Below are 25,338 nucleotides of genomic sequence, written 5' to 3'. Positions count from 1 at the left end.
TCAGCCGTCCCTAGCAGGATGTAGAACTTGTGTGGTCCTTCCTAAGAGTGCCCCGAGCTTGTTGTCTGCAGGAAAGACTCCTAGACTAGAGGACTGGACACTAGGGTCAAGGCCCTGCCCCTCGGATGACCACCAACCAGGTCTTCCACATCGGGAAGGCCGTTGCCTCCTCCTCCCTGTCCTTCCCCTGAAAGAGGAGTCTCCGCACAGTTATTTACAAAGATTTATTACAGCACGGGAGCGGTTCAGGCCTGGCGTCAGGGGAAGGGGGCAGAGCAGCTAGAGGACAGGACAACCTGGCTCCCCTCACCGTGTGCATCCCCCTCCCCCCAAGGACGGATACTAGGCGGCATTCTTGGCATCAAAGCACAAACAAAACGCAACAAAGCAGCCTCTGCCAATTCATCTTCCAGGCACCCAGGCTGGGGAGGGAAGAGGATAAGGGGAAGATTTCCAAAATGTTGAGGCTGTGGAGAAGGATGCCTGAATCCTGGGTCCTGGTAGAAGCCAGTGAGAGGGGTGGTGACTTGGAGTCCCCCATAGGAGAGGGGATGGAGAAGGATCTAGGGGCATCTACAGGTTCTTAGTACCCCCTTTCCCCAGATCTTAGGGTCCTGCCCTGTGGTTTTCCTGTGCCCAGGGGAGAGGGTCTGGGGAGTAGAATAGGGAAGACTGAACCTTTGTCCCCCAGTTACTGGATTTTCCAATGCAAGCTCTCTCACATCCCGCCTCCCACTGGGTGAGTAGGGGAATGACTGGCAGGGGTAGGCATCAGGCAGCAAGTGCCCAGGGACTCTGGGCATCAGCCAAAGGTGGGCAAACAAGCAAACACAGACCAGCTTTAGTCTTCTAGAAGTCAGAAGCCGCAGCACTAGCAAGTGAGGGGAAGGGTACAAAATAGGGTGGGGACAGAGTGGGTTTCTGGAGAGCAGCAATGCCTCCTCCACTTTCTTCTGGGAGATGCAGGGCTGGGTGCCTATGTGCCAGGCTCCAGGTGGGCAGGGCGCTGTGGCTCCTCCCCTGGCTCTGCAAGGCAAGCAGAGGGACTCAGGGCCTGGCCACACCCACCAAGATCTAGCTCCACATCCTCATCCCTCCACCCCCCACCCCCTACCCCCCTGGCTCCCAAGCCTCACCACTTAGTGCGGGGTCTTCCACTTGGTCATCGGAGCTTCCATCTCTCTGGGGCTCATCCAGAGGGGGCGGGCGCTCCCAGGGCCCCTCCAGACCCTGGCCACAAGTTGTCTTCTGCCCAGCTGGGGACAGGGAAGAAGTAGTGAAAACACAGGCTCTGAGTATCCATCTGGCTGTCCTGGAACATCGGCTGAGTCTCTGATGGCTGAGGCTAAGCTTTCTGAGGGCATCATGGTATAGTGGAGACAGCACTGGACTGCACAGCTCTTCCAATGACTAGCCATATGGTTTAGATAGTCGTTACCTCTCTGAAGGGGATGGTAAGAGGGAAATTGTGTAGATTGCCTTAAATAAGATATGCCTGGCCCAGCACTAGAACCCAGGAGCCACTCCGAGAGTGGTGGCAGTTGATATTGCTCCTTGGTAGTCATGGGACCCACTGCCCTGCTGCTTTTCCCAAGAGGGAACGCTCTCCTCTCACCTCCTGTCTACCCGTTCTGGGGGTCTCAGTGGGAGTTGACTCAGAGACACAGAGAGAAGGTCCAAGCCATTTTGTTTGGGTGCAAAGGCTGGACACTTCAAGCAGGGGTGGTCGGCTGTTTGTCATCCCCATGAATAATGGGACCAAAAAGTTTAATGTGCACTAGGAGGGACAGATGTGGCACAGCCTTGCATGGACAGGTCTGGAAGAATCAGCCATGGGAGGGGCTTAGATCTCCTGCCGAGAAATTCTCTGGGCCTTGGGACCCTGTGTGGAGATTTTGGATCTGGGACCTCTAGCTCTGAGGCCTGCTGTGTAGGTCTTAGGCCACTCGCTGGCCCATCTCTTCCGAGGCAGCTGGGGTTGGAGGTGCGGAGGACCAGATTGGTTCTTGAATCCTAGATTCTCTGTCTAGACGCTAGAGGGCACCATCTCCCCCCCCCCCCCCCCCCCCCCCCCCCCAGTCTAGGAAATAAAAAAGGGGGAGAAACAGCCACAGGATCCTGGAGAGGACTTATCAGTCAGCACTCTGCCTCCCAGCAGAGACCACATCCTAGTTCAGAAGTGCAGGCAGTGAGGGCACTGGACACCCTTAGTCCTCCATCCCTGCATCTCCTTGCACCCCCTCACTGCCAGCGAGATGGGAAGTCCTTTCTTGGGTCTAGCTTCAAACCTCATGTGGCCTTGCCTTACTTCTTAGAGAAGAGATGAATTATTAGGAAAGCCTGATTGGGAGAGGGGCTGAGTCAAGGATGGGAGCAGCCCAGGTGTCAGGTAAGGCTGAGTGTGAGGCATCCAGTGGGGTGAGAGGATGGGAGGCCCCTTGTGGTGTGAGTGCAGTTAACATGTGTGAGAACTGGGAACTGAGAGGGGGTTACCCAGGACACTTAGGGAGGACCCCACCTAACCATGGTGGTGGGACCCAGGCTTCCAGTCCCTTCAGCTTACCAGACCCCCTGCTGCTCTTCAGGACTTCAGCCTGGCTGTCCTCCTCCTCCTCCTCTTCTTCGTCATCCTCCTCCTCCTCCTCCTCCTCTTCCTCTCTTGGGTAGCCCAGCTCCCGAAGCTCCCCCAGCTCATCCTCCTCCTCCGAGGCCTGGTTCTCATTCAGGTTGCTGATGGACTGCAGGTGAGACTCAGCAATGCGCTGCACAGCTGGCACAGGGGGACCCGGGAAGGCAAGGGTCAGCCAGGTCCAAGAAGCAGCCCATGGAGCTGGAGAGGCATGTGGCCCCGCCCCCAGCCTCCTTCCCGTGGGCTGGGCCAGTGCTAACCGGCTCAGAGTTCTAGTTCAAAAGCTGAAGGCTGCAGGTCAGCCTGCTGGGGTCCACACCAGGGCAAAAGCAGCAGGGGGTAGACTCTTGATCAGATTTGGCTCTTAAGCTGTCCAAAGATGCTGGCCCCCCAGAGGCTGGCACCAGGCAGCTCCCCTACACCATAGGGTGCCAAGCTGGACAAGACCAGGCGGGCACAACAGCAGCTTAACATTTCCTGGCTGGAGAGCTTGCTTCTCCAAGGACCCAGTATTAGGAATAGTGTCCAGCTACAGCCCCTGGCAGAAGGCACAGGGCCTAGGGGCCAGGGCCTGGAGGATTTGTCCTTTCAACTTCTGGGGGAGTGTGCAGCCTGCTTAGGGCTCACTGTTCACCCTAATCCTAGCCCTCCCATGCTGGGCTTGGTCCCCACCCCCGGGCGCTGCCCTGTCATAGATGCCACTCCACACACCTCTGCCCCAAGCTCTAAGAGGTAGGAACAATTCTGAGACTGAGGACATAATAGTCTGCAGCCAGTGAAGTCGTGCCTGGGGATGTGGCGTGCTCGACGCAGCCCCCACAATCTTGACCCACATCCCCAAGCTCCCAGCTCCCTCTCTGGTGACCTAGAAAGCAGCAAACACCCCCCACCATCACCACCACCAAGGCCTGATGGGATAGGGCCTAGGAAGGGAACAGAGTGGGCAGCTGGAGAGAAGTTTCCAAACAATGGAAAGGACCAGGAGCTTCGGGAAAGGGGCCGGGGCTGGGGAATTCTGGGAGAATGGCAGGGGTTGAGGGGACACTGTGAGGTGTGGCTGGGGCAGAGGCAGCAGGGGGGCCAGGAGCTGGCGGGATTTTAAAGGATTTGGGTCACTAAACTCACAGCCCACAGCTGAGATGCTGACGAGCTAGGGGCTGGGGTTGCCGCAGCTCCTTCCTGGTCTGCAGGCAGCCCGTCCCCTCAGAAGGCCCGAGGGGTAGATCCAGGCTGGAAACCTGTGGTGCAATGAGCGGGGCACTGTGCTCCTGCCAACTCGGGGACAGGCACAGAGGGTGCATTGTGTGTGCCCGCTGCCCCGCCCTGCCCCAGGCTCCAGCCCAGTGCCTCCCGCTGGCTCTGGGCAAGCTACCCAGGCAATAAAAGCGCAATAAATCACCCTGCCCTGGCCTTGGGGATGCGGCAAAGCTTCACCTTGAGCCAAGTGCGAGGGTTCAGCCTTGGAGAGCCCCCCTCATGCCTAGACTCAGTGTTATCCACCCTCCACCAGGGGCCCTTCTCCCCCTACAAAGCCCCAACCCGGCCAGGTGCCGTCCCCTGCCCAGAACGGGGCCGGAGCCTACAAAACAGTGCCCCCCAGGAACAGAAGGGTCCTCTGAGGTTTGAGCGGGGAGACAGAGGGGGTGGCAGCTGGAGCAGCCGTCCTCTCCCCCAGCTAGGGGAGGAGAGTTCAGTTCGTGAACAATAGGTGTGTGTGCATGTGCAGCGCCTGTGCTGGTGCCCCGTGCACCTCCCGCATGCCTCGCCTCACCTCGCCCCTGCCTCGTGCCTCTCAGGGCTCTCTGGGGTCTCCCGCTTGCCCTCCCAGCTGTCTCCTTCTCTCTCTGTCTCCATCTCTGGGTTCCTGAACTCCCGCCCACCCAAGTCTCCCTTTTTAAGCTCAGAAGTCTCTAGCACAGCCCCCACCTGCAGGCTACCTGCCCCTGTCCTGGCCCCTTTCCTCTGCCCTGCCTCTCCCCACTTAGACCCTCCTAAGGCACAGCCCACAGAAGCAGTGGGGGTGGGGGCACATTTCTGGCCATTGCAGGGGGCCCGGGAAGCGCCTTGGCTGTATCCTCTTCACCCCAGCCCTCTGCCCCACACTCATAATCAAGCATCCCAGCGACGCGACGGTTCATCCCCCTCACATCCATTCGGCCCTCCCCAGCCCAGGGAGGGAGGAGAGAGATTCCTTATATTGTGTGCTGAGAAGATGCCAGCCCACCCTCATGCCCACCCTGGGGACTGGCCTTCCCCACATCCCTACAGGTGGGAAGTCCTTCCAGGTGCTGAACCACACTGCCTGCTTGCTGTCCCTTCATTCCCTGTCCTGGGGGGAATAGAAAGAGCCCCTGCCTTTCTCTCCTCTCCTCTCTGCTCCCAACCCAGGCAGGCGGGCTGACAGGTGCACCTGTTGACCTTGACCGGTGCTGGGAATTCATTAAAACCACCCCAGAGGGAGCACTCAGCACACCGGGAGAAGGGAGCTGGCCAGGCAGGAAGAGCCCCAGGCAGGCGCGGAGGCGGGAGTGGGAAGGCATCCCATGGCTTAGTTAGGAAGAGACCTTCCCCACACCCGTCTGCCCCACCTTCTCCTCCAGCTCCCCACCGGAAGCCAAGTCTCCAGGCTGGCCCTAAGACCCCCTCTGATTTCACATCTCTTCTCCTTTGCACACCTTCTTCCCTCTTCCTGGAATGTCCTTCCAGTGTCTCCCCCACCACCACCACCTGTTGAGTTTTCATTCATCCTTCAAATCCAGGCTTAAACATCTTCTCCTCTGTAACTCTCCCTGACCCTTTGGGGCAAAGGGCCCCAGGAGGGCAGGGGCCAGATCTCACTCCTCTTATTTTGCCCACTGCTCACCAGTGAGGCCTGGCATACACTAGGTGTTGCATAAGTGTGTGTTGTAGGAATGACTTGCCTTCTAATACAGAAAGGAAAAGCAGGAATGAGAAGCATCCAGTGGGCAGGCCTGTGCCAATGTTATGCAAATGGAGAGGAGGGCAGGGCAACGGGTGCAGCCCAGGAGAAGGTGCCCCTTGGGGAGTGGGAGGGGGGGTCCACACACACTTGCAAATAGGAGGAGCAGAGCTGAGTCTCTTTATGTTGATGCCTACTTGTTATTTTAGGCCAGCCACCTCTTTTCTTCCAATCCCACACCTGATTTTAAGGCTCATATCTGCCGTGTTCAGCCTCCAGACTCCTGCTTTTTGACAAGGCCACATTAAGAGAGAATTGGTCTGCAAGTAGGGGTTGGGGTACACGAGACCATCCCTCCCCACTGACAAAAGTTCAGCTTTCACCTCTCCTCAAATGCCAGCCCCGCTCCAGGGGTCAAGGGGACAGCCAGACTGATGGGTGAGGGAACAGTACCTTTCAGTGAGGGCGGTGTGTAGGCACAGGGGTTGGATCTCTTCGACTTGAGGTGGTGCCCCTCTCCTGAGGCTCTCTGCCAGGGGAAGGGCCAGATTAAATGGGCTCACCACAGGCCCCTTCCTGTCACCCTCCCTGCATTCCATCCCACCCATGGCAACCCAGGCAGACTGGTCTAGCCTCTGCTGATGGGTCCAGGCGCTGCTGCCCCCAGGGTCCTGCACCTAGGCTGAGGCCGCCCTGTTGCTTTGGGAGGGCCTCAATAAGCCGTGGCCTGGCTCTGAGCACAACCCTAGGTTCTGGAGGCCTCACCCGGGTCTGAGGAAACAAAGGGCAGAGGAGGATCTGCTGGTGGCACCCTGGCACCAGGCACTCTCCCTGGAGGTGCCGATTGATGTGCTAATGTGTCCTCCTGGGCGGCCCCCTGTGTTAGTCCACCCCACCACAAAGGGCCCCAGCATCCCTTTTTCCAGCTGCCCCTGAAAACTCACCTGGTGCGGGGAGGCCTCCTCCTCTGAGAGAGGCCACCGATGAACCGAGGGCGGAAGAAGAGAGAAGAGGGAGAGAGAAAGGGGAACAGAGACAGAGAATTCAAATTACTTTCTCCAAAGGCTCAATCTCCAGGGAAAGGGAAAGTGTGCCCTTTCCTTCCCGGTGTTGGGAGGGGCCTGGGCAATAAGTAAACCCAGCCCCTCCCAGACTTTACCCACTCCCCCCCTCCATCTTCTGCTCCGTCTCCTACTCATGGGATTTGGCAAGGGCCCCAAGAAGGCATCAGAGTTAGGGTGCGGCAAGGGCTGGGGGTGCGGGCGGGCAGGGAAGGGGCCCACCTGGAGAGGAGTGCTCTGAGAGCCGGAACAACATGGCAGGGGTTGGTCTCCTGCGCCGGATCTAAGGAGATGGAGAAAGAGGTGGGGAGGAGGGGGACAGGACAGACACCTGCAGCCCCCCCCCCCCCCACATCACAGCAGGGAACAAACAGTGCTTTGGAGTCCCTGGGGAACCTTTGAATCAAAGACAGTCAGAGCTGAAAGGAACTCTATAGCTCACCCCTCATTTTACTGAGGTGAAAACCCAAGGCTCAGAGAGATTCAGCAAAGAGCTCAAGGCCACACAGCATGCCAAGGCAGAGAAAGGAGGAGAAAAACCAGTTAGTGACTCCAGCCCATGACATCCCACTCCATGGCTACTCTAGAACGGGTATTTCCCGTTCTCTCTTCCCCTACCAAGGCCCTTCCTCTCCCATTTTTTTTTAAGACATCAGACCTCAGGAGCTGAAGCCAGCTATAGAAGATGCCCCATGGGCCATGGCACCCACGTGGCCCTGCCCACCTAAGCTCAGCTCAAGGGCTTCAAAGAAACTGGATCCAGCTGCAGAGGGAGGCGAGCCGAGGCACTGCAGACACCTCCAGCCTCACACTGAGGCTCAGGTGTGGGCCTGAGCCCCAGACCCCCAGGGGCCTGGTGGGTGTCTCTGGAGGCTTGGGTCTGGGCCCCTCTAGCAGTCTCTCTCAGGCTGTAGAACTCTTTACCTAGTCCTCATAAAAAAACCAAAAAGTTGCCCTCCTAGGTACATGAGCCAAGCTGAATAGTGAGGGGAGGCACGGAGCACTCCCAGGAATGGCCCCCCCAGCTTGGCAATCAGACCGACTGTCAGTTAATTAGGTCCCCTTTGATCTCCAGGGAAATGCACAAAGAGAACCAGGTGAATTAAGCTGAAACTGCCACCTCCTCCTGCCAAGCTCCCAAGATGGTCATCCAGACAGAAAGCTGCTTAGGCTCAGGACCCAACCCGCCCCCCATAGCCCCCTATCTCTCCTCAAAATGACTTGGCCCCACTGTCACTGCTCTGTTGAGTGCCAGCTACACCTCAGCAACAAGTGAACCTTCTAGGTTGTTGGGGGGCGGAGCCCTCTTCTCCTCCCCCACCCCTCTTCGGAGACCTCCCAGACCCCAGGAAGGCTCTCCAGACAAGCCAGGCGCCTGTGTGTAGAGGAGTGGCTTCACTAACGACTGGTCATCCTCCACGTCCCCCCCCCCCCCCCCCCCCCCACCCCGCCCAGGTTCTGGCTCTGTCTAGGGCCTGACAGCAGAATGAGGTCAGAACAAGGTTCTGGCGACCCCAGCCCAGCCATACAGGGTGGCACTAGAGAGAGGCAGAGCAGGGGGCCAGCGGAGGGGCAGGCCGGCTTTGCATAATGAATGGGTCAGTGCACCACGTTTCTCACATCTGACCAGGGCTGGCTTGGACCAGGGCGCAGGGGTCCTGGTGGTAGCCTAGGGAAGGAGGACACTGTGCGGGGTCCAGAGCACAGCCCCCCCTCCCGGGACGGCCCAGAATTCTCCCGCCCGGGGATCAGGACGGAAGCCCTGGGAAAAAGTTGCACGAGTCTCCAGCGAACTTCCCGCGCGGCCCCGCGCCCCCGCCGTGTCCGAGGCGGCCCGGGACTCTCCTTCACCCCCCATCTCCCGGGCCAGTCCGGAACTGGCAGCGCCCGGGAGCGCAGAGAGGCCCCGGAGTGTGGGGGGCTCTGCAGGGGTGGGCGCGGCCCCTTACCATCTCCACCTGGCGGGGGTCAAGCTGGCTGGGGGGCGCGGGCACGGAGAACTGGATCTTCTTGCGGTCCTTGGGGTCCATGGCGGGCGGGGTGGTCAGTGGGGCGGGGGCGCACGGTCCCGGCTGGGCTCCCCCGCGCTGCTCCGGGCGCCGCGGCGACAGCGGGCTGTGCGGCGAGGAGGAGGAGGAAGGCTGTTCGCGCACAGATAAAAATACCGCGCTCAGCGAGGGGAGGGCACACGGGCGGGAGGAGGGGTCGGCGCCGGGCTCCGAGTGCCCCCCGGCTCTGGGGCTGATCCGCCGCGCGCGCTGCGCTGCGTCCGCACCCCGGTCACCTCGTGCCTCCACCCTCGGGCCCCCGGCTCGCTTGTCTCTGTGTCTCTGTCTCTCTCTGTGTCTCTGCCTCTCCCCTCCTTCCCTCACTCTCTCTGAGTGTCTCTGTGTGTCTCTTCTCTGTCTCTCCGCTGTTCCTCTCTCTCCCTCTCCGTGTGTCTCTGTCTCTGCCTCTCTCCCTCTCTCTTGGTGTCACCCCTCTGGCCCCAGCCTTGGGGTCCCCATCCCGTCCCCTCGGCCTGGGACTGGCGCCCGGGTGCTTGGTGGGAGGGCTTAGGAGAAAGTGGCCAATGAGCACCGGGAACCGTGTTCTTCCCGGCCCGGAGGAGGATGGGGAGTGTGAGCCAGGGCCGGGGGATCAGGCTGGGGGCCCCCTGCGGTCTCCCCAGAACTTGAAGCTGCATTATTGATGGAGTCCAGCAGGGAGGATAATGGGGGGAGGCCGAGGGGGAGAGGGGCAGCAGGGAGACAGGACTCTGGCCTTAACCCATTCATGGCCTGGGTACTTGGAGTTTCATGGGGAGGCCAGTGAGGACGTGGAGAGTACCACCAGCATGTCACGCTGTGAATGGGGGTGTCCTAGGAAGCGAGTGAGTGTGGAAGAGCGGGTTGTGTGTGGGAGGACATGTGTCAGTCATCATTGCAGGGACTGTGTGTGTGAGTGAGTGCCAGGGGCCCTGTGGTGCCTATAGCTGGGGAGTGTGTGTGTGTGTGGGGGGGGGGGGGGGGGGGGGGTGGGGGGGGGGGGGGGGGATGGCGGAGGCTGTCAAGGTGATGGGCAGGCGTGTGCCAGCTTGCAGGGGGTGGGGGTACTGTATCCACAGCTCTAGTCTGGCAGTAGAGGGGGGATGAGGTCGTGATCCTGTGAGCACTCCTGGGGGGGAGAGGGGATGTGACCCTGCCATGATGTACCCTGGATTCACATGTCTGCTGCCTTTTTTCCCCAGATCTAAGAGGGGAGACAGAGCCAGCCCAGAGGGACAGATTTGGGGGTGCTGGGGGGGCTGCCTGTACCAGTACACGTGCCATCACGTGTGTGAGTTTGGTGCATTCAGGAACAGAGCTGAGAGGACAGGTGCCTGTGCTCATTTCTGAGGTGTGAACCTCTCTCTGCAGAGGTGTCTGTGTGTCTCTGGAGAGGAGAAAGGAGAGGAGCTGGCCCTGTAGGGTGGAGTGTCCCTGTTTATCTGTCAGACCCTGGGTATCTGCAGAAGCTGGTGTCTCCCTCTGCAGGCCCATGGGTGAGGGTCTGAATGCCTCTCTGTGGTGCTGAGAGGGTGTGTGTAGAGGTGTACATATTGTACATATGTATGTGTCTTCCTGGGGCTCTGTTTGTGTTGGCTGTGATCTCTCCTGGTCACACTTGGACTTGGAACAGGCATGAGCCCTCCCCCTCACCCTTCCAGCAACTTTTCCACTCCCAGCCCCAGCATGCTGGGTCTTTGGCAGGGCGAGGAGGGAGCAAGAGGCCAGAAGAGTCTTGTGGAAATGGAGTCAGGGGCAGGATGTTGTGCCCCAGGGTCAGTGCCCACTCTGGGGGTGAAGGAGAGGGTGGCAGGAGGGCACAGCTTTGCTCATGGGAGCTGGAAGCCCTGGCCGCTCAGCTCCACTCCTCCCAACCCCAAGCCTGGCTCAAGTCCTGCTGTGTTTGTTGACTTATATGCTTGTTGGGAAACAGCCGGATGCCAGGTTGCTTGCCCAGGGTGTGGGCATCTCCTGCAGCCCCTGGCTCGGCCCAGACCCCTCTTCCAGACGGGGTGTGGCGGGGAGTGGCAAACACCAGTTTGGCAGGGCCTTGGGAGGGTAAATAAGAAGGTCCTGAAAGTCAGAAGGGGCACAGGAAGGGTATGGCCCAGGCAGTAACTGGAGTGGCCACTGGGACAAGGGCAGGGTGAGGAGCCTGTGGCTTCCAGTGCTGGGGGGTGGGAAGGTCCTGGGGCGGGATGAGGGAACAGAGGACAGCTGGGTGGGTGACGAGAGGACAGAGACAAGGAGCTATCCCCACCAGTCGCACTCAGAGCCCATCAGAGCTGAGAAGACCTTGAGAACCACGGTGGCTGAGGCTCTTTTGACCAGGGAGGACTTGTTTGTGGATGTTCTGCCAAAAGGATGGGAGCTCTGGGAGACTCGGAACCAGGAAAAATTCCCCTGACCCAGGCTGGGGCAGCTGGGAAGGGAGACTTTCCCCTCTCAGCCAGGCCTGGAAGATGGGCTCTTTGAGGGTGGAGGGGAGGGTGTTTAACTCTGGCTGCTAAACCCTGGGACCAAGAAGGGTGGGGAAGACTGGCTGGCAGGTACAGGTGCGAGGGACAGACAGGAAGGAGGAGGAAGGGAAGGAAGGATAAAAGAGGCAAGAGGTGAGAGAGAGAAAGGGGGAGAGGTAGGAAAAATCGAGACGAAAGAGACAGAGAAAACACATGTGAGAGACGGAGAGACACAGGGAGAAAGAGAAAGCTCACGCTGGAGAGAGGCAGGAGACAGAGATGGAGAGAGAGTAAAAATAGCTCAGCATTAAGATAATTGCAGCTCACAGCTCTGCCCTCCGTTAGGAATTAAATGAGGTTTTATTACTTTGATTTTTCTCTCCTGGATCCTACGCGACTTCTCAAGAACTTGGGGAAAAGTTTTTCAAGTGGGCGGCCAGGTGGCGGGGGCTGCGTGGGTGACAGAGGAGGAAGGGAAGGGACTTCTGGGAGCTGGGGGAGGTGTGGGCGGGAACAAGGAGTGGGGAGGGACTGGTGGGGATGGGGAAGCCCAGCAGGGGCTGGGGGAGGTGGCCAGGGTCAGGCACCTCTTGGAAGGGCTGGGAAGCAAGGGGCAGGGGTGACCTCCATTCTCTTTGACTTAGAATTAATCATATGCAAATGAGATTTAAAAATAATATGCCACTCCTCCATTATTATTCTTGAGTTAGAAGGGTGGTTGGGTCCAAGGAACTAATTCAAGACCTTGTTTGACTTAACTCCGATTGAACTATGGGTCTTTTTGCTTGGACTGACAAAAAAGTTTGTCACAGGGTGTCTATTAATGTATCATAGGCCTCAGCTCACTATTCTGAGCACACAATTTCTGTTCACATCATTGCCTGGTGCCAGCCACAGTGCCTGGCTTACAGGAGGCACTATTTGCCTTCTCTGGAAGTGTGAGACCTTTGCCCTCTTCCTGGGAGATGGGGAGAGTGGACCATCTCGAATATTCCTTCCCTTCCCCCAAGCAAGATACAGTCTCGTGGACAGAACACAAACTGGGGAGTTGGACAGACTTGGGTAGGAATCTTAGGTCTGTAACTTACTGTGTGACGTTAAACAAATTTCTGAGCCTCTCTGTGCCTCAGTTTCCTCATGTTTCAAAACCCACCTCACACGGTAGCTGGGGCTATTCAATAAGATAAAACTGACAAAACCTCCAGCCCAGCACAGGGCTCCTGATAACATGCCTTCAACAAAGGTCCCAGGCTCCCCGGAGCTCAAGGGATGCAGTTCCCAAAAGGGCCAGCAGGTGCCGGCGTCGGCCAGGGTTTGGGCACCGGCACTGCTGGCACCTTGGGGCTGTAGTTGGGCATCACACCCGTGACCTTGGCACCACGGAGCTGAGTGGAGCTGGCTGGGTTGGCATGTGGCAGCTGGAAGGGAGGCCCCCGGAAGCCCCGGGAAGCAACCTTAGAGAAGCCAGGGAACGCTAGCTGGGCACACTAGGGCATCTTTCCCTCTTCTGCTGATGGAGAGGAGACGGGGAAGAGGGACGGAAGAATTCCAAGGCCCGCCTCTGGGGAAACCCGTGGACACGGAGAGGAGAGTGTGACGGCACCCTCAGCCGGGACAACGGTGGCACCAGGACAGGGGGGCAATCATCTGAGACATTCATTCACACACTCATTCATCCATCATCCATCCCTTTACCCATTCAATAAATTCACATTGGGTGCTTTTTTTTAAAATCAACTTTATTGAGCTGGAGCTTATATAAAATAAAATGTACCAATTTAAAGTATACACTTCTATGAGTTTTTGAAAATTTTATACACGTGACCCCTACCACAATACAGATATAGAATGTATTCATCACCCCAAAACATTCTCTTTTACCTCATCCAAATCAACCTCCTCTCCCCCCTCACTGGGTGTATCATAACTCTTAGCACACTATTTTGAGACGTGTCCTTCCCACCATCTGTCTTTGCATCATCACCTGCCTGCCATAGTGCCCAGAATACAGTAGGCACTACATGCTGTAGAGGGGATGGATTGAGGAATGAATGAATAGATGAATACATAAGTCATATAAATTGACAACGGGTGAAATATGGACCATTTGCTCTGTGCTGGGCGCTGGGCCTTTTATATGTATTAGCTCACTTAATCCTCATTAGTATCATTCCATTTTACAGATGAGACAAATTGAGGCTCAGAGCTTTTGCCTGGAGCCTGGGTTCAAACGCAGACAGTCTGACTCCAGAGCTCTCCCTCTTTACTGCTGCCTTCCAAACATTCAGGATACTCAGTGGAAGATCGCTTGCATGCACTGGACCGGGTTTCTCCCTCACCCAGCCCAGATTGGACAGATCGGGGCGGGGGAGGGGTGCGGGGGGTGACGGAGGCGGGGGCGGGGGGGGGGGTCGCCGGGAAGCAGAAATCAGTATGCCGAGGCTGCCCTCTGGTGGCAGACATGAGAACAGCGGCATCTGGGCCCTCTGGCGCCCCCAGGTGGGATGTTGTTAAGAAGAGCGAGCAAGCAAGGCAGCTCGCAGTGCGGGCAGCCTCAGCCCCAGGCACCTGGAGACCCCCTGCTCTGGCCACTGCCTGGTGCCCCCCGAGGTGCCAGCTGAGGCTGCCCCCGAAGAATGCCAGCTGCCGGAGCCCGCCGCCTCCCACCCCCTCCACCAGCTTCCAATCCCGGTCCAGTCGGCTGCTTCCATTCCCTGAAGAAGAGGCCCTAAAGTTAAAACAGCTGTTAATTTATAAACCAATTTTTCCGTGACTGCTTAATAAATCGCCAGCAGCTGCTCTGCCCCCTCCTCCTGCCCAGGCACCCGGCCCCGAGGGCTGCACGGGGAAGCTCAGAGCCGCCAGCCTGCCCCTCCTGCCTCCTTCCCCCAACTCCCCAACTTGCCTCATTCTCCCAGGAACCGGGCGTATGTGGGGGAAACCCTGATGAACTCAGCTTCTCTGGGCCTCAGTGGAGTGGAGAGGTGAGGATGGGTGTTCTTTCCTAGTGGGCTGCAGCCCAAAGGCCATCCCTCTCAATGCCCTCAAACCCCCACCCACCGCTCCCAGGCCAGAAGGTAGATGTCAAAGGTTTTCTTAGTTCCGTGGAGAGGAGAGTGTCCAATTCCCGAGAGAAGTTCCCCTGAGGCCCCAGGAGGTAAGGGGACAGTGGGCTTGTCTCTGAGAGCACTGGAATCTCAATTCCCCGTATCAGGGTGGTCCCCCTGACAGATGCTAACCGGCTCCCTGAGCCTGCTGTTCTCTCAAGGGTGGGCTGGGAGGGGGCAAGGAATGCTGGGATGGCATCCCCCTCTGGGAAGCTGCCCACACACACCCATCCCCAGGATGATGAGAGGAGGGATTTGGGCCTCCTGAACATCACTTTGGCCAACTTCCTCTAGCATATAGAAGGTACCATGAGAACCTATGTGGGGCGGGGGCCATGTGAACAGCAGGCATGAGCTGTGTTCTTCCTCTTTGCCTCTGCAAGTTCCGAAGGCACCCAGGGGAGAAGCCTGCGGCTGCTGTGATCCCTGACTCAGCTGGGCAAGGGGCTCAATCCAGCCGTGCCCCTGTAGCCACAAGGACCTCAGCAGGAAAGGGGGAGTAGGGTGTTCAAGCACACCAGGTCAGGAGTTCAGATCCCGGTCTCCCATTTACTAGCTGTGTGACCTTGGCAAGTAACTTAACCTCTCTTTCCTTCCTCAGTGTCTCCATTTATAAAATACAGATAATAATTACGGGACTGTTGTGAAAATTAAACAAATTGATGCACATAAAGTGCCTGGCACATAGTAAGTGCTTACAAAGTGGCAGTACTATCTTCTTATCGCCCAGCTGGAAAGAGCAGAGACTGGATCTCCTGGGGCCCCCTAAGTGGCAAATCTTGGGGTGGGGGTGCTCAGGAGATTTCCAGGGGGCAAGGAGTCGGGTAGGAGTGCTGGACAAAATTAAGACAAAACCCCACGAGGATCCCTGAGTTATATGCTTCTGACTGGGCTTTCTCAGTCTGGGCCCTTCTGTTCTCCCCATGCCTCTATTCCCCACCTCCTCCAACACCGGTAGCCATGGCCCTTCCCCAGCCTGCTTCTTGGGAAAGAAGGAAAAGCTTCCTCCCCACTCCAGCTCCTGGAGCCCCCACCTCTCAAGAAGCAAGTTCTCCCCACAGTCTGTCTGTCTAACCGAAATCCCTTCCATTTCTTCTTTTGTTCTCTAGTCAGCAGGGGCTGCCATGACCCTTTCCTGCCCCACCCCCAGCGGGATGGGGAGGCATCAGAGCCTGCTGGACTCTGCTGTCACACAGGCCCGGTGTGACCCTGGCCTTACTACATCCTCCCTGTGTGCCCGGAAGAACTTAGTCAACCTCTCTGAGCCTTGGGTTCCCCAGCTTTAGCATGGGGGGGAACCCCGGAACCTCCCTCCTGGGTTGCTGTGAGTGTTGAATGCCACACTGCCCATGAAGTTCTTAGCACAGGGCCTGGCTCTCAGCAGGTGCTGAGGACGTGGTGGTGCAGAGACGACGGGTGGCAGAATGTCGTGGAAAGAACTCAGATGCTAGAACCAGACTGTCTGGGTTCAAATCCTACTCCACTACCTGCAGCTGAGTGACCTTGGGCAGGTCACTTAACCTTCCCAAGCTCCTGTTTCTGCATAAAATGGGGACTGTAACAGAGCCTATGTCACTGGGTGGTTGTGAGACATTTAGAGCTCTCAGAACAGTTCTCCAGCTAAATAAATATTTGCCCAAATTAACAGTATTGTTAGTTGCTGTTATTATTATCGGCCCCCACTAGACCACTGATCCCCTCTAGGCTTTGCCCCACCCAGGGGCTTGTTGATGGCAGAAGGTTGGAGGGTGAGCAGAACCAGACTAGAGACCCTGGTAGTGGGGATCCAGGCTCAGGGCAGGCCGCTTCCTCAGTGTTCTCACCTCTGGCATCCCCCTGGACCCTTGCTTGGGCACGATCTGGAGGCACAACCCTCTGTGTCCTCAAGTCAACGGTCCTGCGAAGCAGCCAGCTCCTCCCAGTGCCCAGGTCCTGACTACCTCCTGGAAATACAGCAGGCTCCCGGGGGCCCACTCAAGCCCAGGACTGCTCTGCCAGGGTGCCAGCTGGTGCCACGGGGGCGGGGCAGCAGTTTGATCATGTGGAAAGAGAAGCTGGAGGCACCCCTAGCCTTGGTGGCCCTCACCAGAGACAAGAAAAGGCTGGGGCACCCAGGACCTCCTAGTAGCTTCCTCCCACCCCCCACCCCCCCCAGATAGGCAGGGGTGAGAGCCAAGCTTGCCCTGTCCAGTGCCTCAGTTTACTCAACCATCCTGGAGGTGGAGTCTCATTTCTGTCTCCCCGGGGCCCCAAAGGCCTTGGCATTGGTCTCTCACAGCTCCTTGCCCTCTTTCCTTTCTTAAAGAAACCGAGCTCGGCCTCCTCCTCCCGCCAGGATTCTCTCCTTAGAAGCCACCCAGGAGGACACTTAGCCCCAGAGGGGAGGAGAAAAGCCAACTGCATGCTGGAGATGGCCTCTGCAGGGTGTGGGGCGGCATCTCCAAGCCCGCCCAGGGCACCGGCCCCGCAGGGCTCGCCTGGCGCTCCCCGCCCCTGCCCCTTCCCGCCGCCACTGGCCCTTTAAGAGCCTCTCCGCGCGCTGCCGTCCCGGATCAGCCAGAGAGACCATTAAAATTTTATGCAGAATGAAAATGGGCCAGGTCTCCAGCTTCCTCGCTCCCATCCAATGATTTATTACTCGCAAATACCACAGAACTAATTAGTATAGTAATTAATTAATACGCATTTGCATATTTGCATGTGCAATTAGTGCAGTGGAGTGATTACTGGGAGAATGAGGGGCCCCGGATTGTCAGATGTGAGGGGGAAGTGGCCTGGAAAAGAGTTAGTGGGAATGAACTTTGTAGGGAGCGCGAGGCGGGGAGGGAGGGGGAGGCGCGCGGGGGCGAGGAGGGGGCGCCGGGGCGCAGGGGCGCCTCGCCCGGGTGCAGAGCAGCCGCGCGGGGGAGCGCCAGGCCCGGGCCCGCCCGCAGCCACCGGACGCCGGTCGGGGGTCGAGACCTAGGCGCCCCCGCCCCGCCCGCGGCCCCGCCCCGCCCCCGCCGCGTGGCACGGCTCCAAGCGCGCGCCTGATTGTTATGCATTGTGTTTCTTGTTGCGAGCGGAGCCGGGCGGAATGGGGCTGGCACAAGCTGTTTCCCTGCCACGCGGCGGTGGCACCTTAAAGGGGCAGCGTCCTTTCCCGCCGCCGCCGGTCCGCTCCCTCCCCCGCCAACCCCACCTCCGAGCCGCCCGCTGGACCCGCTTTCAGGAGGCGACCGGCGGCCCAAGCCAGGCTCGGGGCGAGAGGGCGCGCGCGGAGGCCGCCCAGGAGGTGGCTCGGCCCCAGGGGGCGCGGGGCACGTGCCGAGGGAGCCCGGCGGCAGGCAGGCAGGCTGCGAGCGGGGATTGGGCGGCTGGGGCGCGCCGGGCCCCGTGCCAGGCGCGGGTCAGGGGCGATGAGGAAAGGACGAGGGGAAAACCAGGATGAGAAAGACAGCACAAGAAGGAGAAGGAGCAAGTGTCAGGGGCCCACTGGGTGCCAGGTGCCCCCTCATAGGACGCTGCTTCACTTCCAATCCTCACACTGATTCTGTGAGGTAGGGCTCCTTATTCCCATTTTACAGACGCAAGAACAGAAGATGTGGCAGGCTGCTAGTGATCAAGTGGTAGAGCTGGGGGTCCAGCTGGTCCGTCCATCCCCAAGTGCTCAACGTGGTGCCACTGGGCTGGAGGAGAGAAAGACATTTCCTCAGGGGGCATCAGGGAGGACTTCCTGGTGGAGGAAGCGCCTCACTGAGCCTGCACGGGTGAGGAGGGCACCTTCTGAAGGAGCTGAGGGAAGGGGGACACAGGATGGTGAAACCTCATGTTTACTGTGACCACTCTCGCATGTAGAGAGGGAGCCCCCACCCACCCGTGAGTAGAACTTCAGAAACCCAAATTCTGGGCATTAGCTCCCATGACCTAGGGGCCTGGACAAAGGGCAAACCCTGGGCACCATTCCTTCCCAAGGTACCCTCCCCTCCCTCTCTACTGCAGGGTCTGCTGGTCCCAGAATGTGGAGATATGGGGGTTTTGGAGAAAGGAACACAGTTTGTAATAGTGAGTAAGAGCATGGACTCAGACAGAACTTGGTTCAAATCTGGGCTCTGCCAATTACTAGCTGTGTGACCTTGGAACAGCAAACTTAACCTTGACCTCTGTGCTTCAGTGTCCTCATCTTTAAGTGGAGGTAATAGTAATCTCACCTCCAAGGTTGTGGTGAGAATTAAATATGCTGATGCATGTGAAGCCCCATGCCTGGCCCGTGTAACGCTCGCCGTCCTCATCATCACATTATTACAGATTACGTATTACATTACTACTGAGAGCTCTGAGGACCCCAAAGTGGGAATCGGGCTCATCGTTTCTAGTCTCAGCTCTGTTACTCACTTAATATGTGACATCAGGCAAGTTGTTTCCCCTCTGTGTGCCATGGTTTCTTTATCTGTCAAGTGGGGCATCGGTCCATGAGGCTCCAGTGCCTAGACTGTTCCCTTCTCTCCTGCGCCCACCCTGGCCCCTCAGGGTAGTGAAGTAGAGAAGTAATGGCTATTCTCATTCACACTGTCCTGGGCTCCAGGCTCCCAGGAGTTGAGCCAAGAGGTCTCTTGTTAAATTGTGACCTCCTGCCCTGGCCATGCCCTCCATGTACATCCCCCATCATGGCCCTTTGGGGCTGTCTCCTGTGAGCACCAGTACCGCTGCAACTGCAGGTTATCTGTGCCCACTGCCAGCCCCAGGGGCCCCCTACACCAGAGCTGGGCCCCTGGAAGTCCCCAGCTCAGATCCCTTGCTTTGATTTCCAGGAGAGGAAACTGGGAAATGCCCAGGTCACAGGGAGGTTCGTGGCAGAGCCCGCCTGGAGGAAAGAGAGCCCGGGACACACATCCTGTCCTCCCTCTGCTCTTCCCATTGCCCTGCCCTGCCCATCAGGTGCCCACCATCCCCCTCTGTGCGCTTCATAACCGGCTGTCTTTTTGGTCCTCCCATCAGTGCTGAGTTGGGCAGGCGGCACGGTTCCCATTTCACAGATGAGGACGCAGAGGGTTACATGATTTGACCAAGGTCAAGACCCTACTAAGTCTGGTGCGCTTTTGGCCACCTCGAGCTCTCTGTTCATCTGACTGCCGTCCTGTGTGGACCCTTGAAGGGACGGGGGCAGGACATCCCCAGTGCTCACTTGGAAAACTGACAAGACAGGCAGAACAAAGATGTGGTAGTGAACGGAGCTCCAGAAACAAGATTTTAAAGATTTTATTTTTCATTTTTCTCCCCAAAGCCCCCTGTACATAGGTGTATATTTTTAGCTGTGGATCCTTCTAGTTGTGGCATGTGGGATGCCGCCCCAGCATGGCCGGATGAGTGGTGCCATGTCCGTGCCCAGGATCCAAACCGGCAAAACGCTGGGCCACCGAGGCAGAGCGCGCGAACCTAACCACTAGGCCAAGGGGCCGGCCCCTAGGAACAAGATTTAAAAAAATAAAGTTGACAGGGGCTTGAGGTGAAATCAGCCATGTCTGGACAGGACTGTGGGCTGAGTGTGGGCTGAGGCAGCCCTTTCACACCTGTTAGCTTGGTTGGCACGACAGTCTGGGCAGGCAGGTCTTATTGTCATTACCATGCCCATTTTACAGAGGGGAAGGCTGACTTCCAAGTCAGTGCCAGGATTGGTGGGGAGGCTGAGGGCAAAGGAGGGAGGGTTTCGAGGAGGAGCTTCCTGGGGGCGGGGGTTGTGCTCTGGCTGCAGCATTCAGTTTCTGGGGTAGAACTGGCACTTCCTGCAGCAGTGGCAGGACAGGCCTCTGGTGCCACAACCATTATTGAGGATATTCTATGCGCCAGGCTCTGAGCCCAGTTCCTGCCTTCAGTGGATGTACTGTCAGATGGGAGAGACCCATGAGGCAAAGGCCATGGCCTGTGCCCCAGTAGAGGTGTGCAGAAGGCATCAGGGGAGCCTGGGGAGGGGCATCTAACCCAGAGAGACTTCCTGGAGGAGGCGGTGCTTAGGCTTAAAAGGGGAGTAAAGGGAAGAGGGTGCTCCAGGCAGAGAGGACAGCCTGAGCAAAGGCTTATAGGCTTGAGGCTCGTGAAAGCAGAAGCAGTTTAGAGCTCAGACAGGGACAAGTGTCGAGGGAGAGTTGGGCAGCAGCCAGATCAGGGGTGTGTCTAAGGAGCACGGCCTGATCCTAGGGGTGATGTGGAACCACTGAAGGTATCTGAGTGGAGAATACCACGTTCAGATTTGCCTTTCAGATGGGATGGGCAGGACAGACCGTCTTGGCCCTGTGCAGGAAGCCAGAGGAGTGAGGGCCTGTGGGAAGTCAGGGCTTCCCAGGAGGAGGACCTGGGCTGGGTCCATAAGACAGAAGGGTTCTGAGATGTTGGGGGTGGCTTTGGGGAGTAGCATCAGCAAAAAAAAAAGGCAGTGGCAGTGGGACTCAGCCGTGTCCCTGGACCTCGTCTCCCCTCCCCTCCGGGAGTTGCATTCACCCGGTGCAGGGTAGGAGTGGGGTGGGGGAGGAAGGAGACGGCCTCTGAGCCTGCTGAGAGGTGTGAGGCCCAGGCCCGGGGTCTACAGCTGGGCAGGAACACCCTGGCGGGGGAGGCAGTGGGGGGCCTCATGTGGCCTCAGAACCAGAGCTTGGTGTCCAAGGAGTGGGGGTTGAGCACTGCCAGGTCAGCCTCCGCGCCCTAAGCCCTCTCTCTGAGGGCCACTTTCGGGGAATCTGTGACCGCTCATCCCAAGTCCACCAGTGCAAAAGGCAGGAGGAGGGGTCTGGTGGCTCTGGACTTGACCCGGGACCCTGGGCCTTACTGCTTTAGGAGATTCTGGGGAGACAGCCTCCAATACCCCAAACCCTCTAAGTCAGCCAGGCATTAATGCAACAATTATTTGTTGAGCACCAACTCAATACAATCTGTGTGAAGTACTGGGCTATTGAAATATAAAACAGGTAGCCACCATAGTGGAGTCAGGGAGACAGATGAGTAACTGGATCCTCCTCACAGGTGGTAAGTACTGAAGCTGCCCTGCCTGGAGAGGTCAGGGAGGGCTCTCAGGAGGAGGTGTCTGAGAAGCATCTTGGTAAGGAATGAGGATGAGTTTGAGGGAGACTCAGGGACCAGTGCCCATCAGGGAAGGAGCTCTGATCTGAAAAACAGGGCTCAGAAGCCAGAAGTCAAAGGTTATGGGGCAAAGGTCACTCCCTTTTTGGAGCAAGGGAACAATCCTGAGGCGGCTGGTTTTGCTGGAGGAATAGCTAATCTCTGCTCTCCCTGCTGCCATTTGTCCTGGGTTGGGGGGAGGTTGGAGAGCGGAGGAAGAATGCAGCAGAGGTCTGACCCAGGACTCTCAGTGTCACGCCTGGCCCCATGGGCATGTGCGCACCCATCTTTGGGTGGGGCCTAGGCCCAGACTGGAGCCCAGGGAACAGGCAGGGGAAGTGGAGGAGCATGCTGGTGGTGAGCTGGAGGTCAGGACAGGAGGTCAGCACAGAGGAGGGGGCTACACCTCGCTGGTCCTCCCCCTCCCCCTCCCCGGTGGCACCACAAGGCACGCAGCCGCATATCACCCGTGCCAGCCCTCACCTCCCGGCAACGTCGCCGCATTCTCAGCCACGCCATCTGGCGTGCCCGCCGCTCCCCAGAACACTGCGGCGGGTGGGGGGAGGGGGCAGCGGGGCAGGTGCCCACCCCAGAGCCAGGAAGAAGTGGCAGGTCCCCCTCCCCCAAGGTCCTTCTGGGCTTGAGGTGGGGCAGGAGCTGGGGGAGGGGGTGGCAGGTGCTCTGACGCTTCAGGAAGAAGCTTTGAGCATCTCGAACTGATGGAACAGGCGCCGTCTGGGCAGTGTCAGCCTGCCCCTCCCTCTCCTCCTCCCTCCACAGCTCAGCTAAAGCCAGGAGCACAGCCCCTCAGAGGGTCTCCTGCCCTTCCCCTCACATGTGAGGTGGGGGTGGGAGGGATAGGCCGCCCCCTCCTCACCACGCTCCGCCCTCATTCTTCACCTGCCCGCCCACCTCAGCCCAGGGAGGCCCCAGGAGATGGAGGGAGATGCTGAGGCCGGGAAATGGACACCTGGGTTGTAGTCCGCCTGCTCCCCATGGCTTGGCATTTTGGTGGGAAATCAAGTCTCCTTCTCCCGCACACTTGTCCCCACCAATCTTACTCGGTGCATGGTGGTGGTGGCGGCTGGCTAAGTGTCCTTCTGGGTGTCAGAATGGAGTGGAGCCTTTACAGATTTATGTGTGTGTGTATTTATTTTGGTGGAGCAGGAGGTGTAATGAGAGCATTTTATAGAACATTCATTCTGTCCCCTGAGCAAGATTCCCCTAGACTGCTCAGGAATGACCTATCCCCTCCCTGTCTTTCTACTCCTCACTCTCCGCCCCCCCACCCTCCTGCCCCGCTTGGGACCTAAGCCTGCACAAAATGGCCGCCACCCCTGTGAGGCAGCCATTTTAGGTGCCCAGACTGTGGCCTCCCTTGGGATGGGGCTATGTCTCCATGGGAACCTCAGACCCTCAGCTCCCAGCGCCCTGGATGGGGGTGGGCAGCAGAAATGGGACTCTTCCAGGCCTGGCTGAGGTGCCCACCATTCCCTTTTCCCTCTCAGAGACCCGGAGGGGACCAGGCCCCTCACCAACTCCCTTCCCCCAATGCCAGGGGGAGGAACAGATGGCATCTCTGGGTGTCCTTCTCCTTCCGTCTCCTTCCTTCCATTTCTGGCTCTTTCTGTCTCTCTGTCGCTGCATCTCTGCATCTCTTGGTGTACAGAGAGGAGCATGTATGTCCCTGTATGTTCATGCTTGTTTGTGTGTGTGGACACGCATGTGTTGTACCTCTTTCAAGCCCATGTCTGAGGCGGGCCCATCCTACACCTCCCTCTGTTCCAATTTTCCCCTGTTTTTTATTGTATCTTCTAAAAAAAAAGTTGAAATGTGTCGAGTGAGAAAAACTTGTTCCATTTTTCTGAAGGAAGGAAAGACAGGGGCAGGAAGCAGACCGAGAGGGATGGAGTTCCCCATACCAGCCAGGTACACCTCCCCTGCCCCCACTCAGGCCTCCTTCTCCGAGGCACTGAGCTGGGCTTCTCAGACCAGAGAGATGGGTCGCTCCTGACAGGAGCCAGGGAGGGATGGAAGGACCTTCCAAGGGCTCCCTTACCCTGAGCAAGGTTCAGCCTCTGCCTAGAGCAGAAAGCAGCGCTGGTCAGGGGCCTGTGAGGCTGAACCCAGCCCTCACGTCCAAGGAAGAGGCAGGGGGATCTTTCTACCCCAAGGAAGCATTCATTCACTGACTCATGCATTCATTCACCCATTAGTTCAACCAAAACTCAGTTCCTATATAGACAAAGCATTCTGAATGTGTGTGTGTGTGGGGGGGGGGGGGGTGATGTGTGCAAGAAATTAATATTGTAAAGCTTGTTACAGTTTACAAAGTGCTTTAATAAAATAAAAATGAGAGCTGGCCTTCATTGGAGCCTCACTAGATTGCTCTCCTGTGCTAAACTCATTACAGGTGTCATCCCATCTAGTACTAGCAACAGCTCTGTGAGGGGGTAGCATAATTATCCCCATTTTACAGCTGGGGAAATCAAGGCTAAGAGACATTCTGTAACTTGCTCAGGGCATTCAGCATTCTTTGAAGCTGATAAATGGGGTAGGCCACGAATCAGAGCCCAAAGCATGTGCATGTAACCAAAATCACACAACTGGGGTGCTCAAGAAAGGCCATGTGCCAGGGTTGAAGACACCACCGTCAGTAAAGGGACAGTGAAGGCTTTGGGGCTGTGCCCAGCACTCCTGAGTCTCTTCCCCCTGAGGCCTATCCTTTGGCCTCTCTCTCTGCCATGTCCAGAATGCCCCAGACCGTCTGCCATGGGTGGGGTTCTACTTCCCAGACCTAGATGCATGAATGGAGGAAAACTTACCATCGACTTCTCATTCTCAGTGACCACTGAGGCAGATTGTGGGGTTGTAGAAGGAGCACTGGGCTGGGAGTCAGCTCCCTGGGTTCTCTGCTTGTGTGTTCCTGGGCAAGTCAGTCTGCACCATGGGCCTCTGTAAAGGGAGGTGTTGGGACTGTGCGGTCTGAGGCTCCTTTCAGTTCCGGCCGAGTGCCTCTGAGAGCCTCAGACAGCACCAGAGCCCCTTCTCCAAGGCCTCCTTACCATTGTGTGTGCCTCTATTTAGAACCTAATTCCTTCTGCCAGGCATCAAATCAGTGTCTTACCAGGCCAAGACTCCCTAGAGGGAGAAAATTGTATCTGCCCAGGTTGAGGGTGAAGCCTTAGTCTTCGCACCAGCATAGTGCTTGGCACATGGTTGACATGAAAGTGTGTGCGCTTAAGGTATAATTGAAGTTGTGCAAATGTAAGCTGAAGGGTGGGGCAGGACACGAAAGGTGACTCTGAAACCCTGAATTGCCTGAATCAGTGTGTGGGCAAGGGTCTCTCTACACCTGGCTGCGATTACCTGCTCACACACCTATCTATCTGAGTAGGGGTGTGTATCCATTTTCTGCACCACAGAGTGAGGAGCAGGTGTGTGTGTGTGTGTGTATGTATGTGTGTGTGAAGTTACCTCCTTTAACCCCTGCCATTTACATCTGCGTCTGGCCCAGTGAGAGGGTTGAAAGATGAGCTCTAAGATAAAACGGCAATTTCTGACCTTTCTTATCAAGACACCTGTCTGACCTGCCCCACCTCCCCTTGGTCTCTCTCAGGACTGCTGGAGTTGGTTTCAGTATTTTCAGTACTTTTTGCAGCAGGAGGAGAATGCTTGAGTCTCCTCCAGGAATTTGGGCTATTCCCAGCCCAGCCCGCTCTTCCCTCAAATAAGCAAGTCAGAAGGTCAGGAGAAAAAGCCACTGGTGGGATGGTCATTTGTCTAGCAAGGCAAGGGGATGTTTCGGGGGGGGGGGGGGGGGGGGGTTTCTGGGTTAGGAATCCAGTCTGAGACCTTCTCCCTAATTCCCAGATGGTGGGTGCAGAGGCTCATCCCAGGGGTTCCTCTCCACCCTCACCCAAATGTACATATACCCCCCAAACACCCGAGGAAGTCTCTCCCATCAGCTGACTCCAGATATACACACGTCCCCACAGACACACACACGCCCATGCAGAGGCACAGACATCCAGGCAAGTCTTTCC

General features: G+C 57.6%; 1 protein-coding gene across 2 annotated transcripts; it reads right to left on the bottom strand.

Moving 5' to 3' along the window:
• Positions 1-207: 207 nt before the first annotated feature.
• Positions 208-9,086, bottom strand: PPP1R1B (protein phosphatase 1 regulatory inhibitor subunit 1B). 2 transcript variants are annotated; one of them, XM_046677788.1, is made up of 7 exons: positions 8,560-9,086; positions 6,833-6,893; positions 6,494-6,516; positions 6,003-6,078; positions 2,564-2,770; positions 1,137-1,256; positions 208-1,026 (listed from the first exon to the last, which is right to left on the bottom strand). In XM_046677788.1, the coding sequence occupies exons 1-7, from the start codon at positions 8,638-8,640 to the stop codon at positions 977-979; spliced, it is 618 nt and encodes a 205-aa protein (XP_046533744.1). In that variant the 5' UTR covers positions 8,641-9,086; the 3' UTR covers positions 208-976. The 2 variants fall into 2 exon arrangements, with proteins under 2 accessions (XP_046533744.1, XP_046533745.1); XM_046677789.1 differs by lacking the exon at positions 8,560-9,086 and adding an exon at positions 7,335-7,789.
• Between the last annotated feature and the right edge of the window lie 16,252 nt (positions 9,087-25,338).

This window comes from Equus quagga, chromosome 11, assembly GCF_021613505.1.
Source record: "Equus quagga isolate Etosha38 chromosome 11, UCLA_HA_Equagga_1.0, whole genome shotgun sequence".
Taxonomy (NCBI): domain Eukaryota; kingdom Metazoa; phylum Chordata; class Mammalia; order Perissodactyla; family Equidae; genus Equus; species Equus quagga.
The sequence above is the reverse complement of the archived record's forward strand: the minus strand, read 5'-3'. Positions and strand labels throughout refer to the sequence as shown.

Coding starts and splice junctions, on each gene's coding strand:
- PPP1R1B (XM_046677788.1), bottom strand. CDS start 8,640: ATGGACCCCAAGGACCGCAAGAAGATCCAGTTCTCCGTGCCCGCGCCC. Junction 6,894..8,559: donor ACCCCCGCCAGGTGGAGATG/GTAAGGGGCCGC, acceptor CCATCTCCTTAG/ATCCGGCGCAGGAGACCAAC. Junction 2,771..6,002: donor CACACCGCCCTCACTGAAAG/GTACTGTTCCCT, acceptor CCCCTGTGCCAG/CTGTGCAGCGCATTGCTGAG.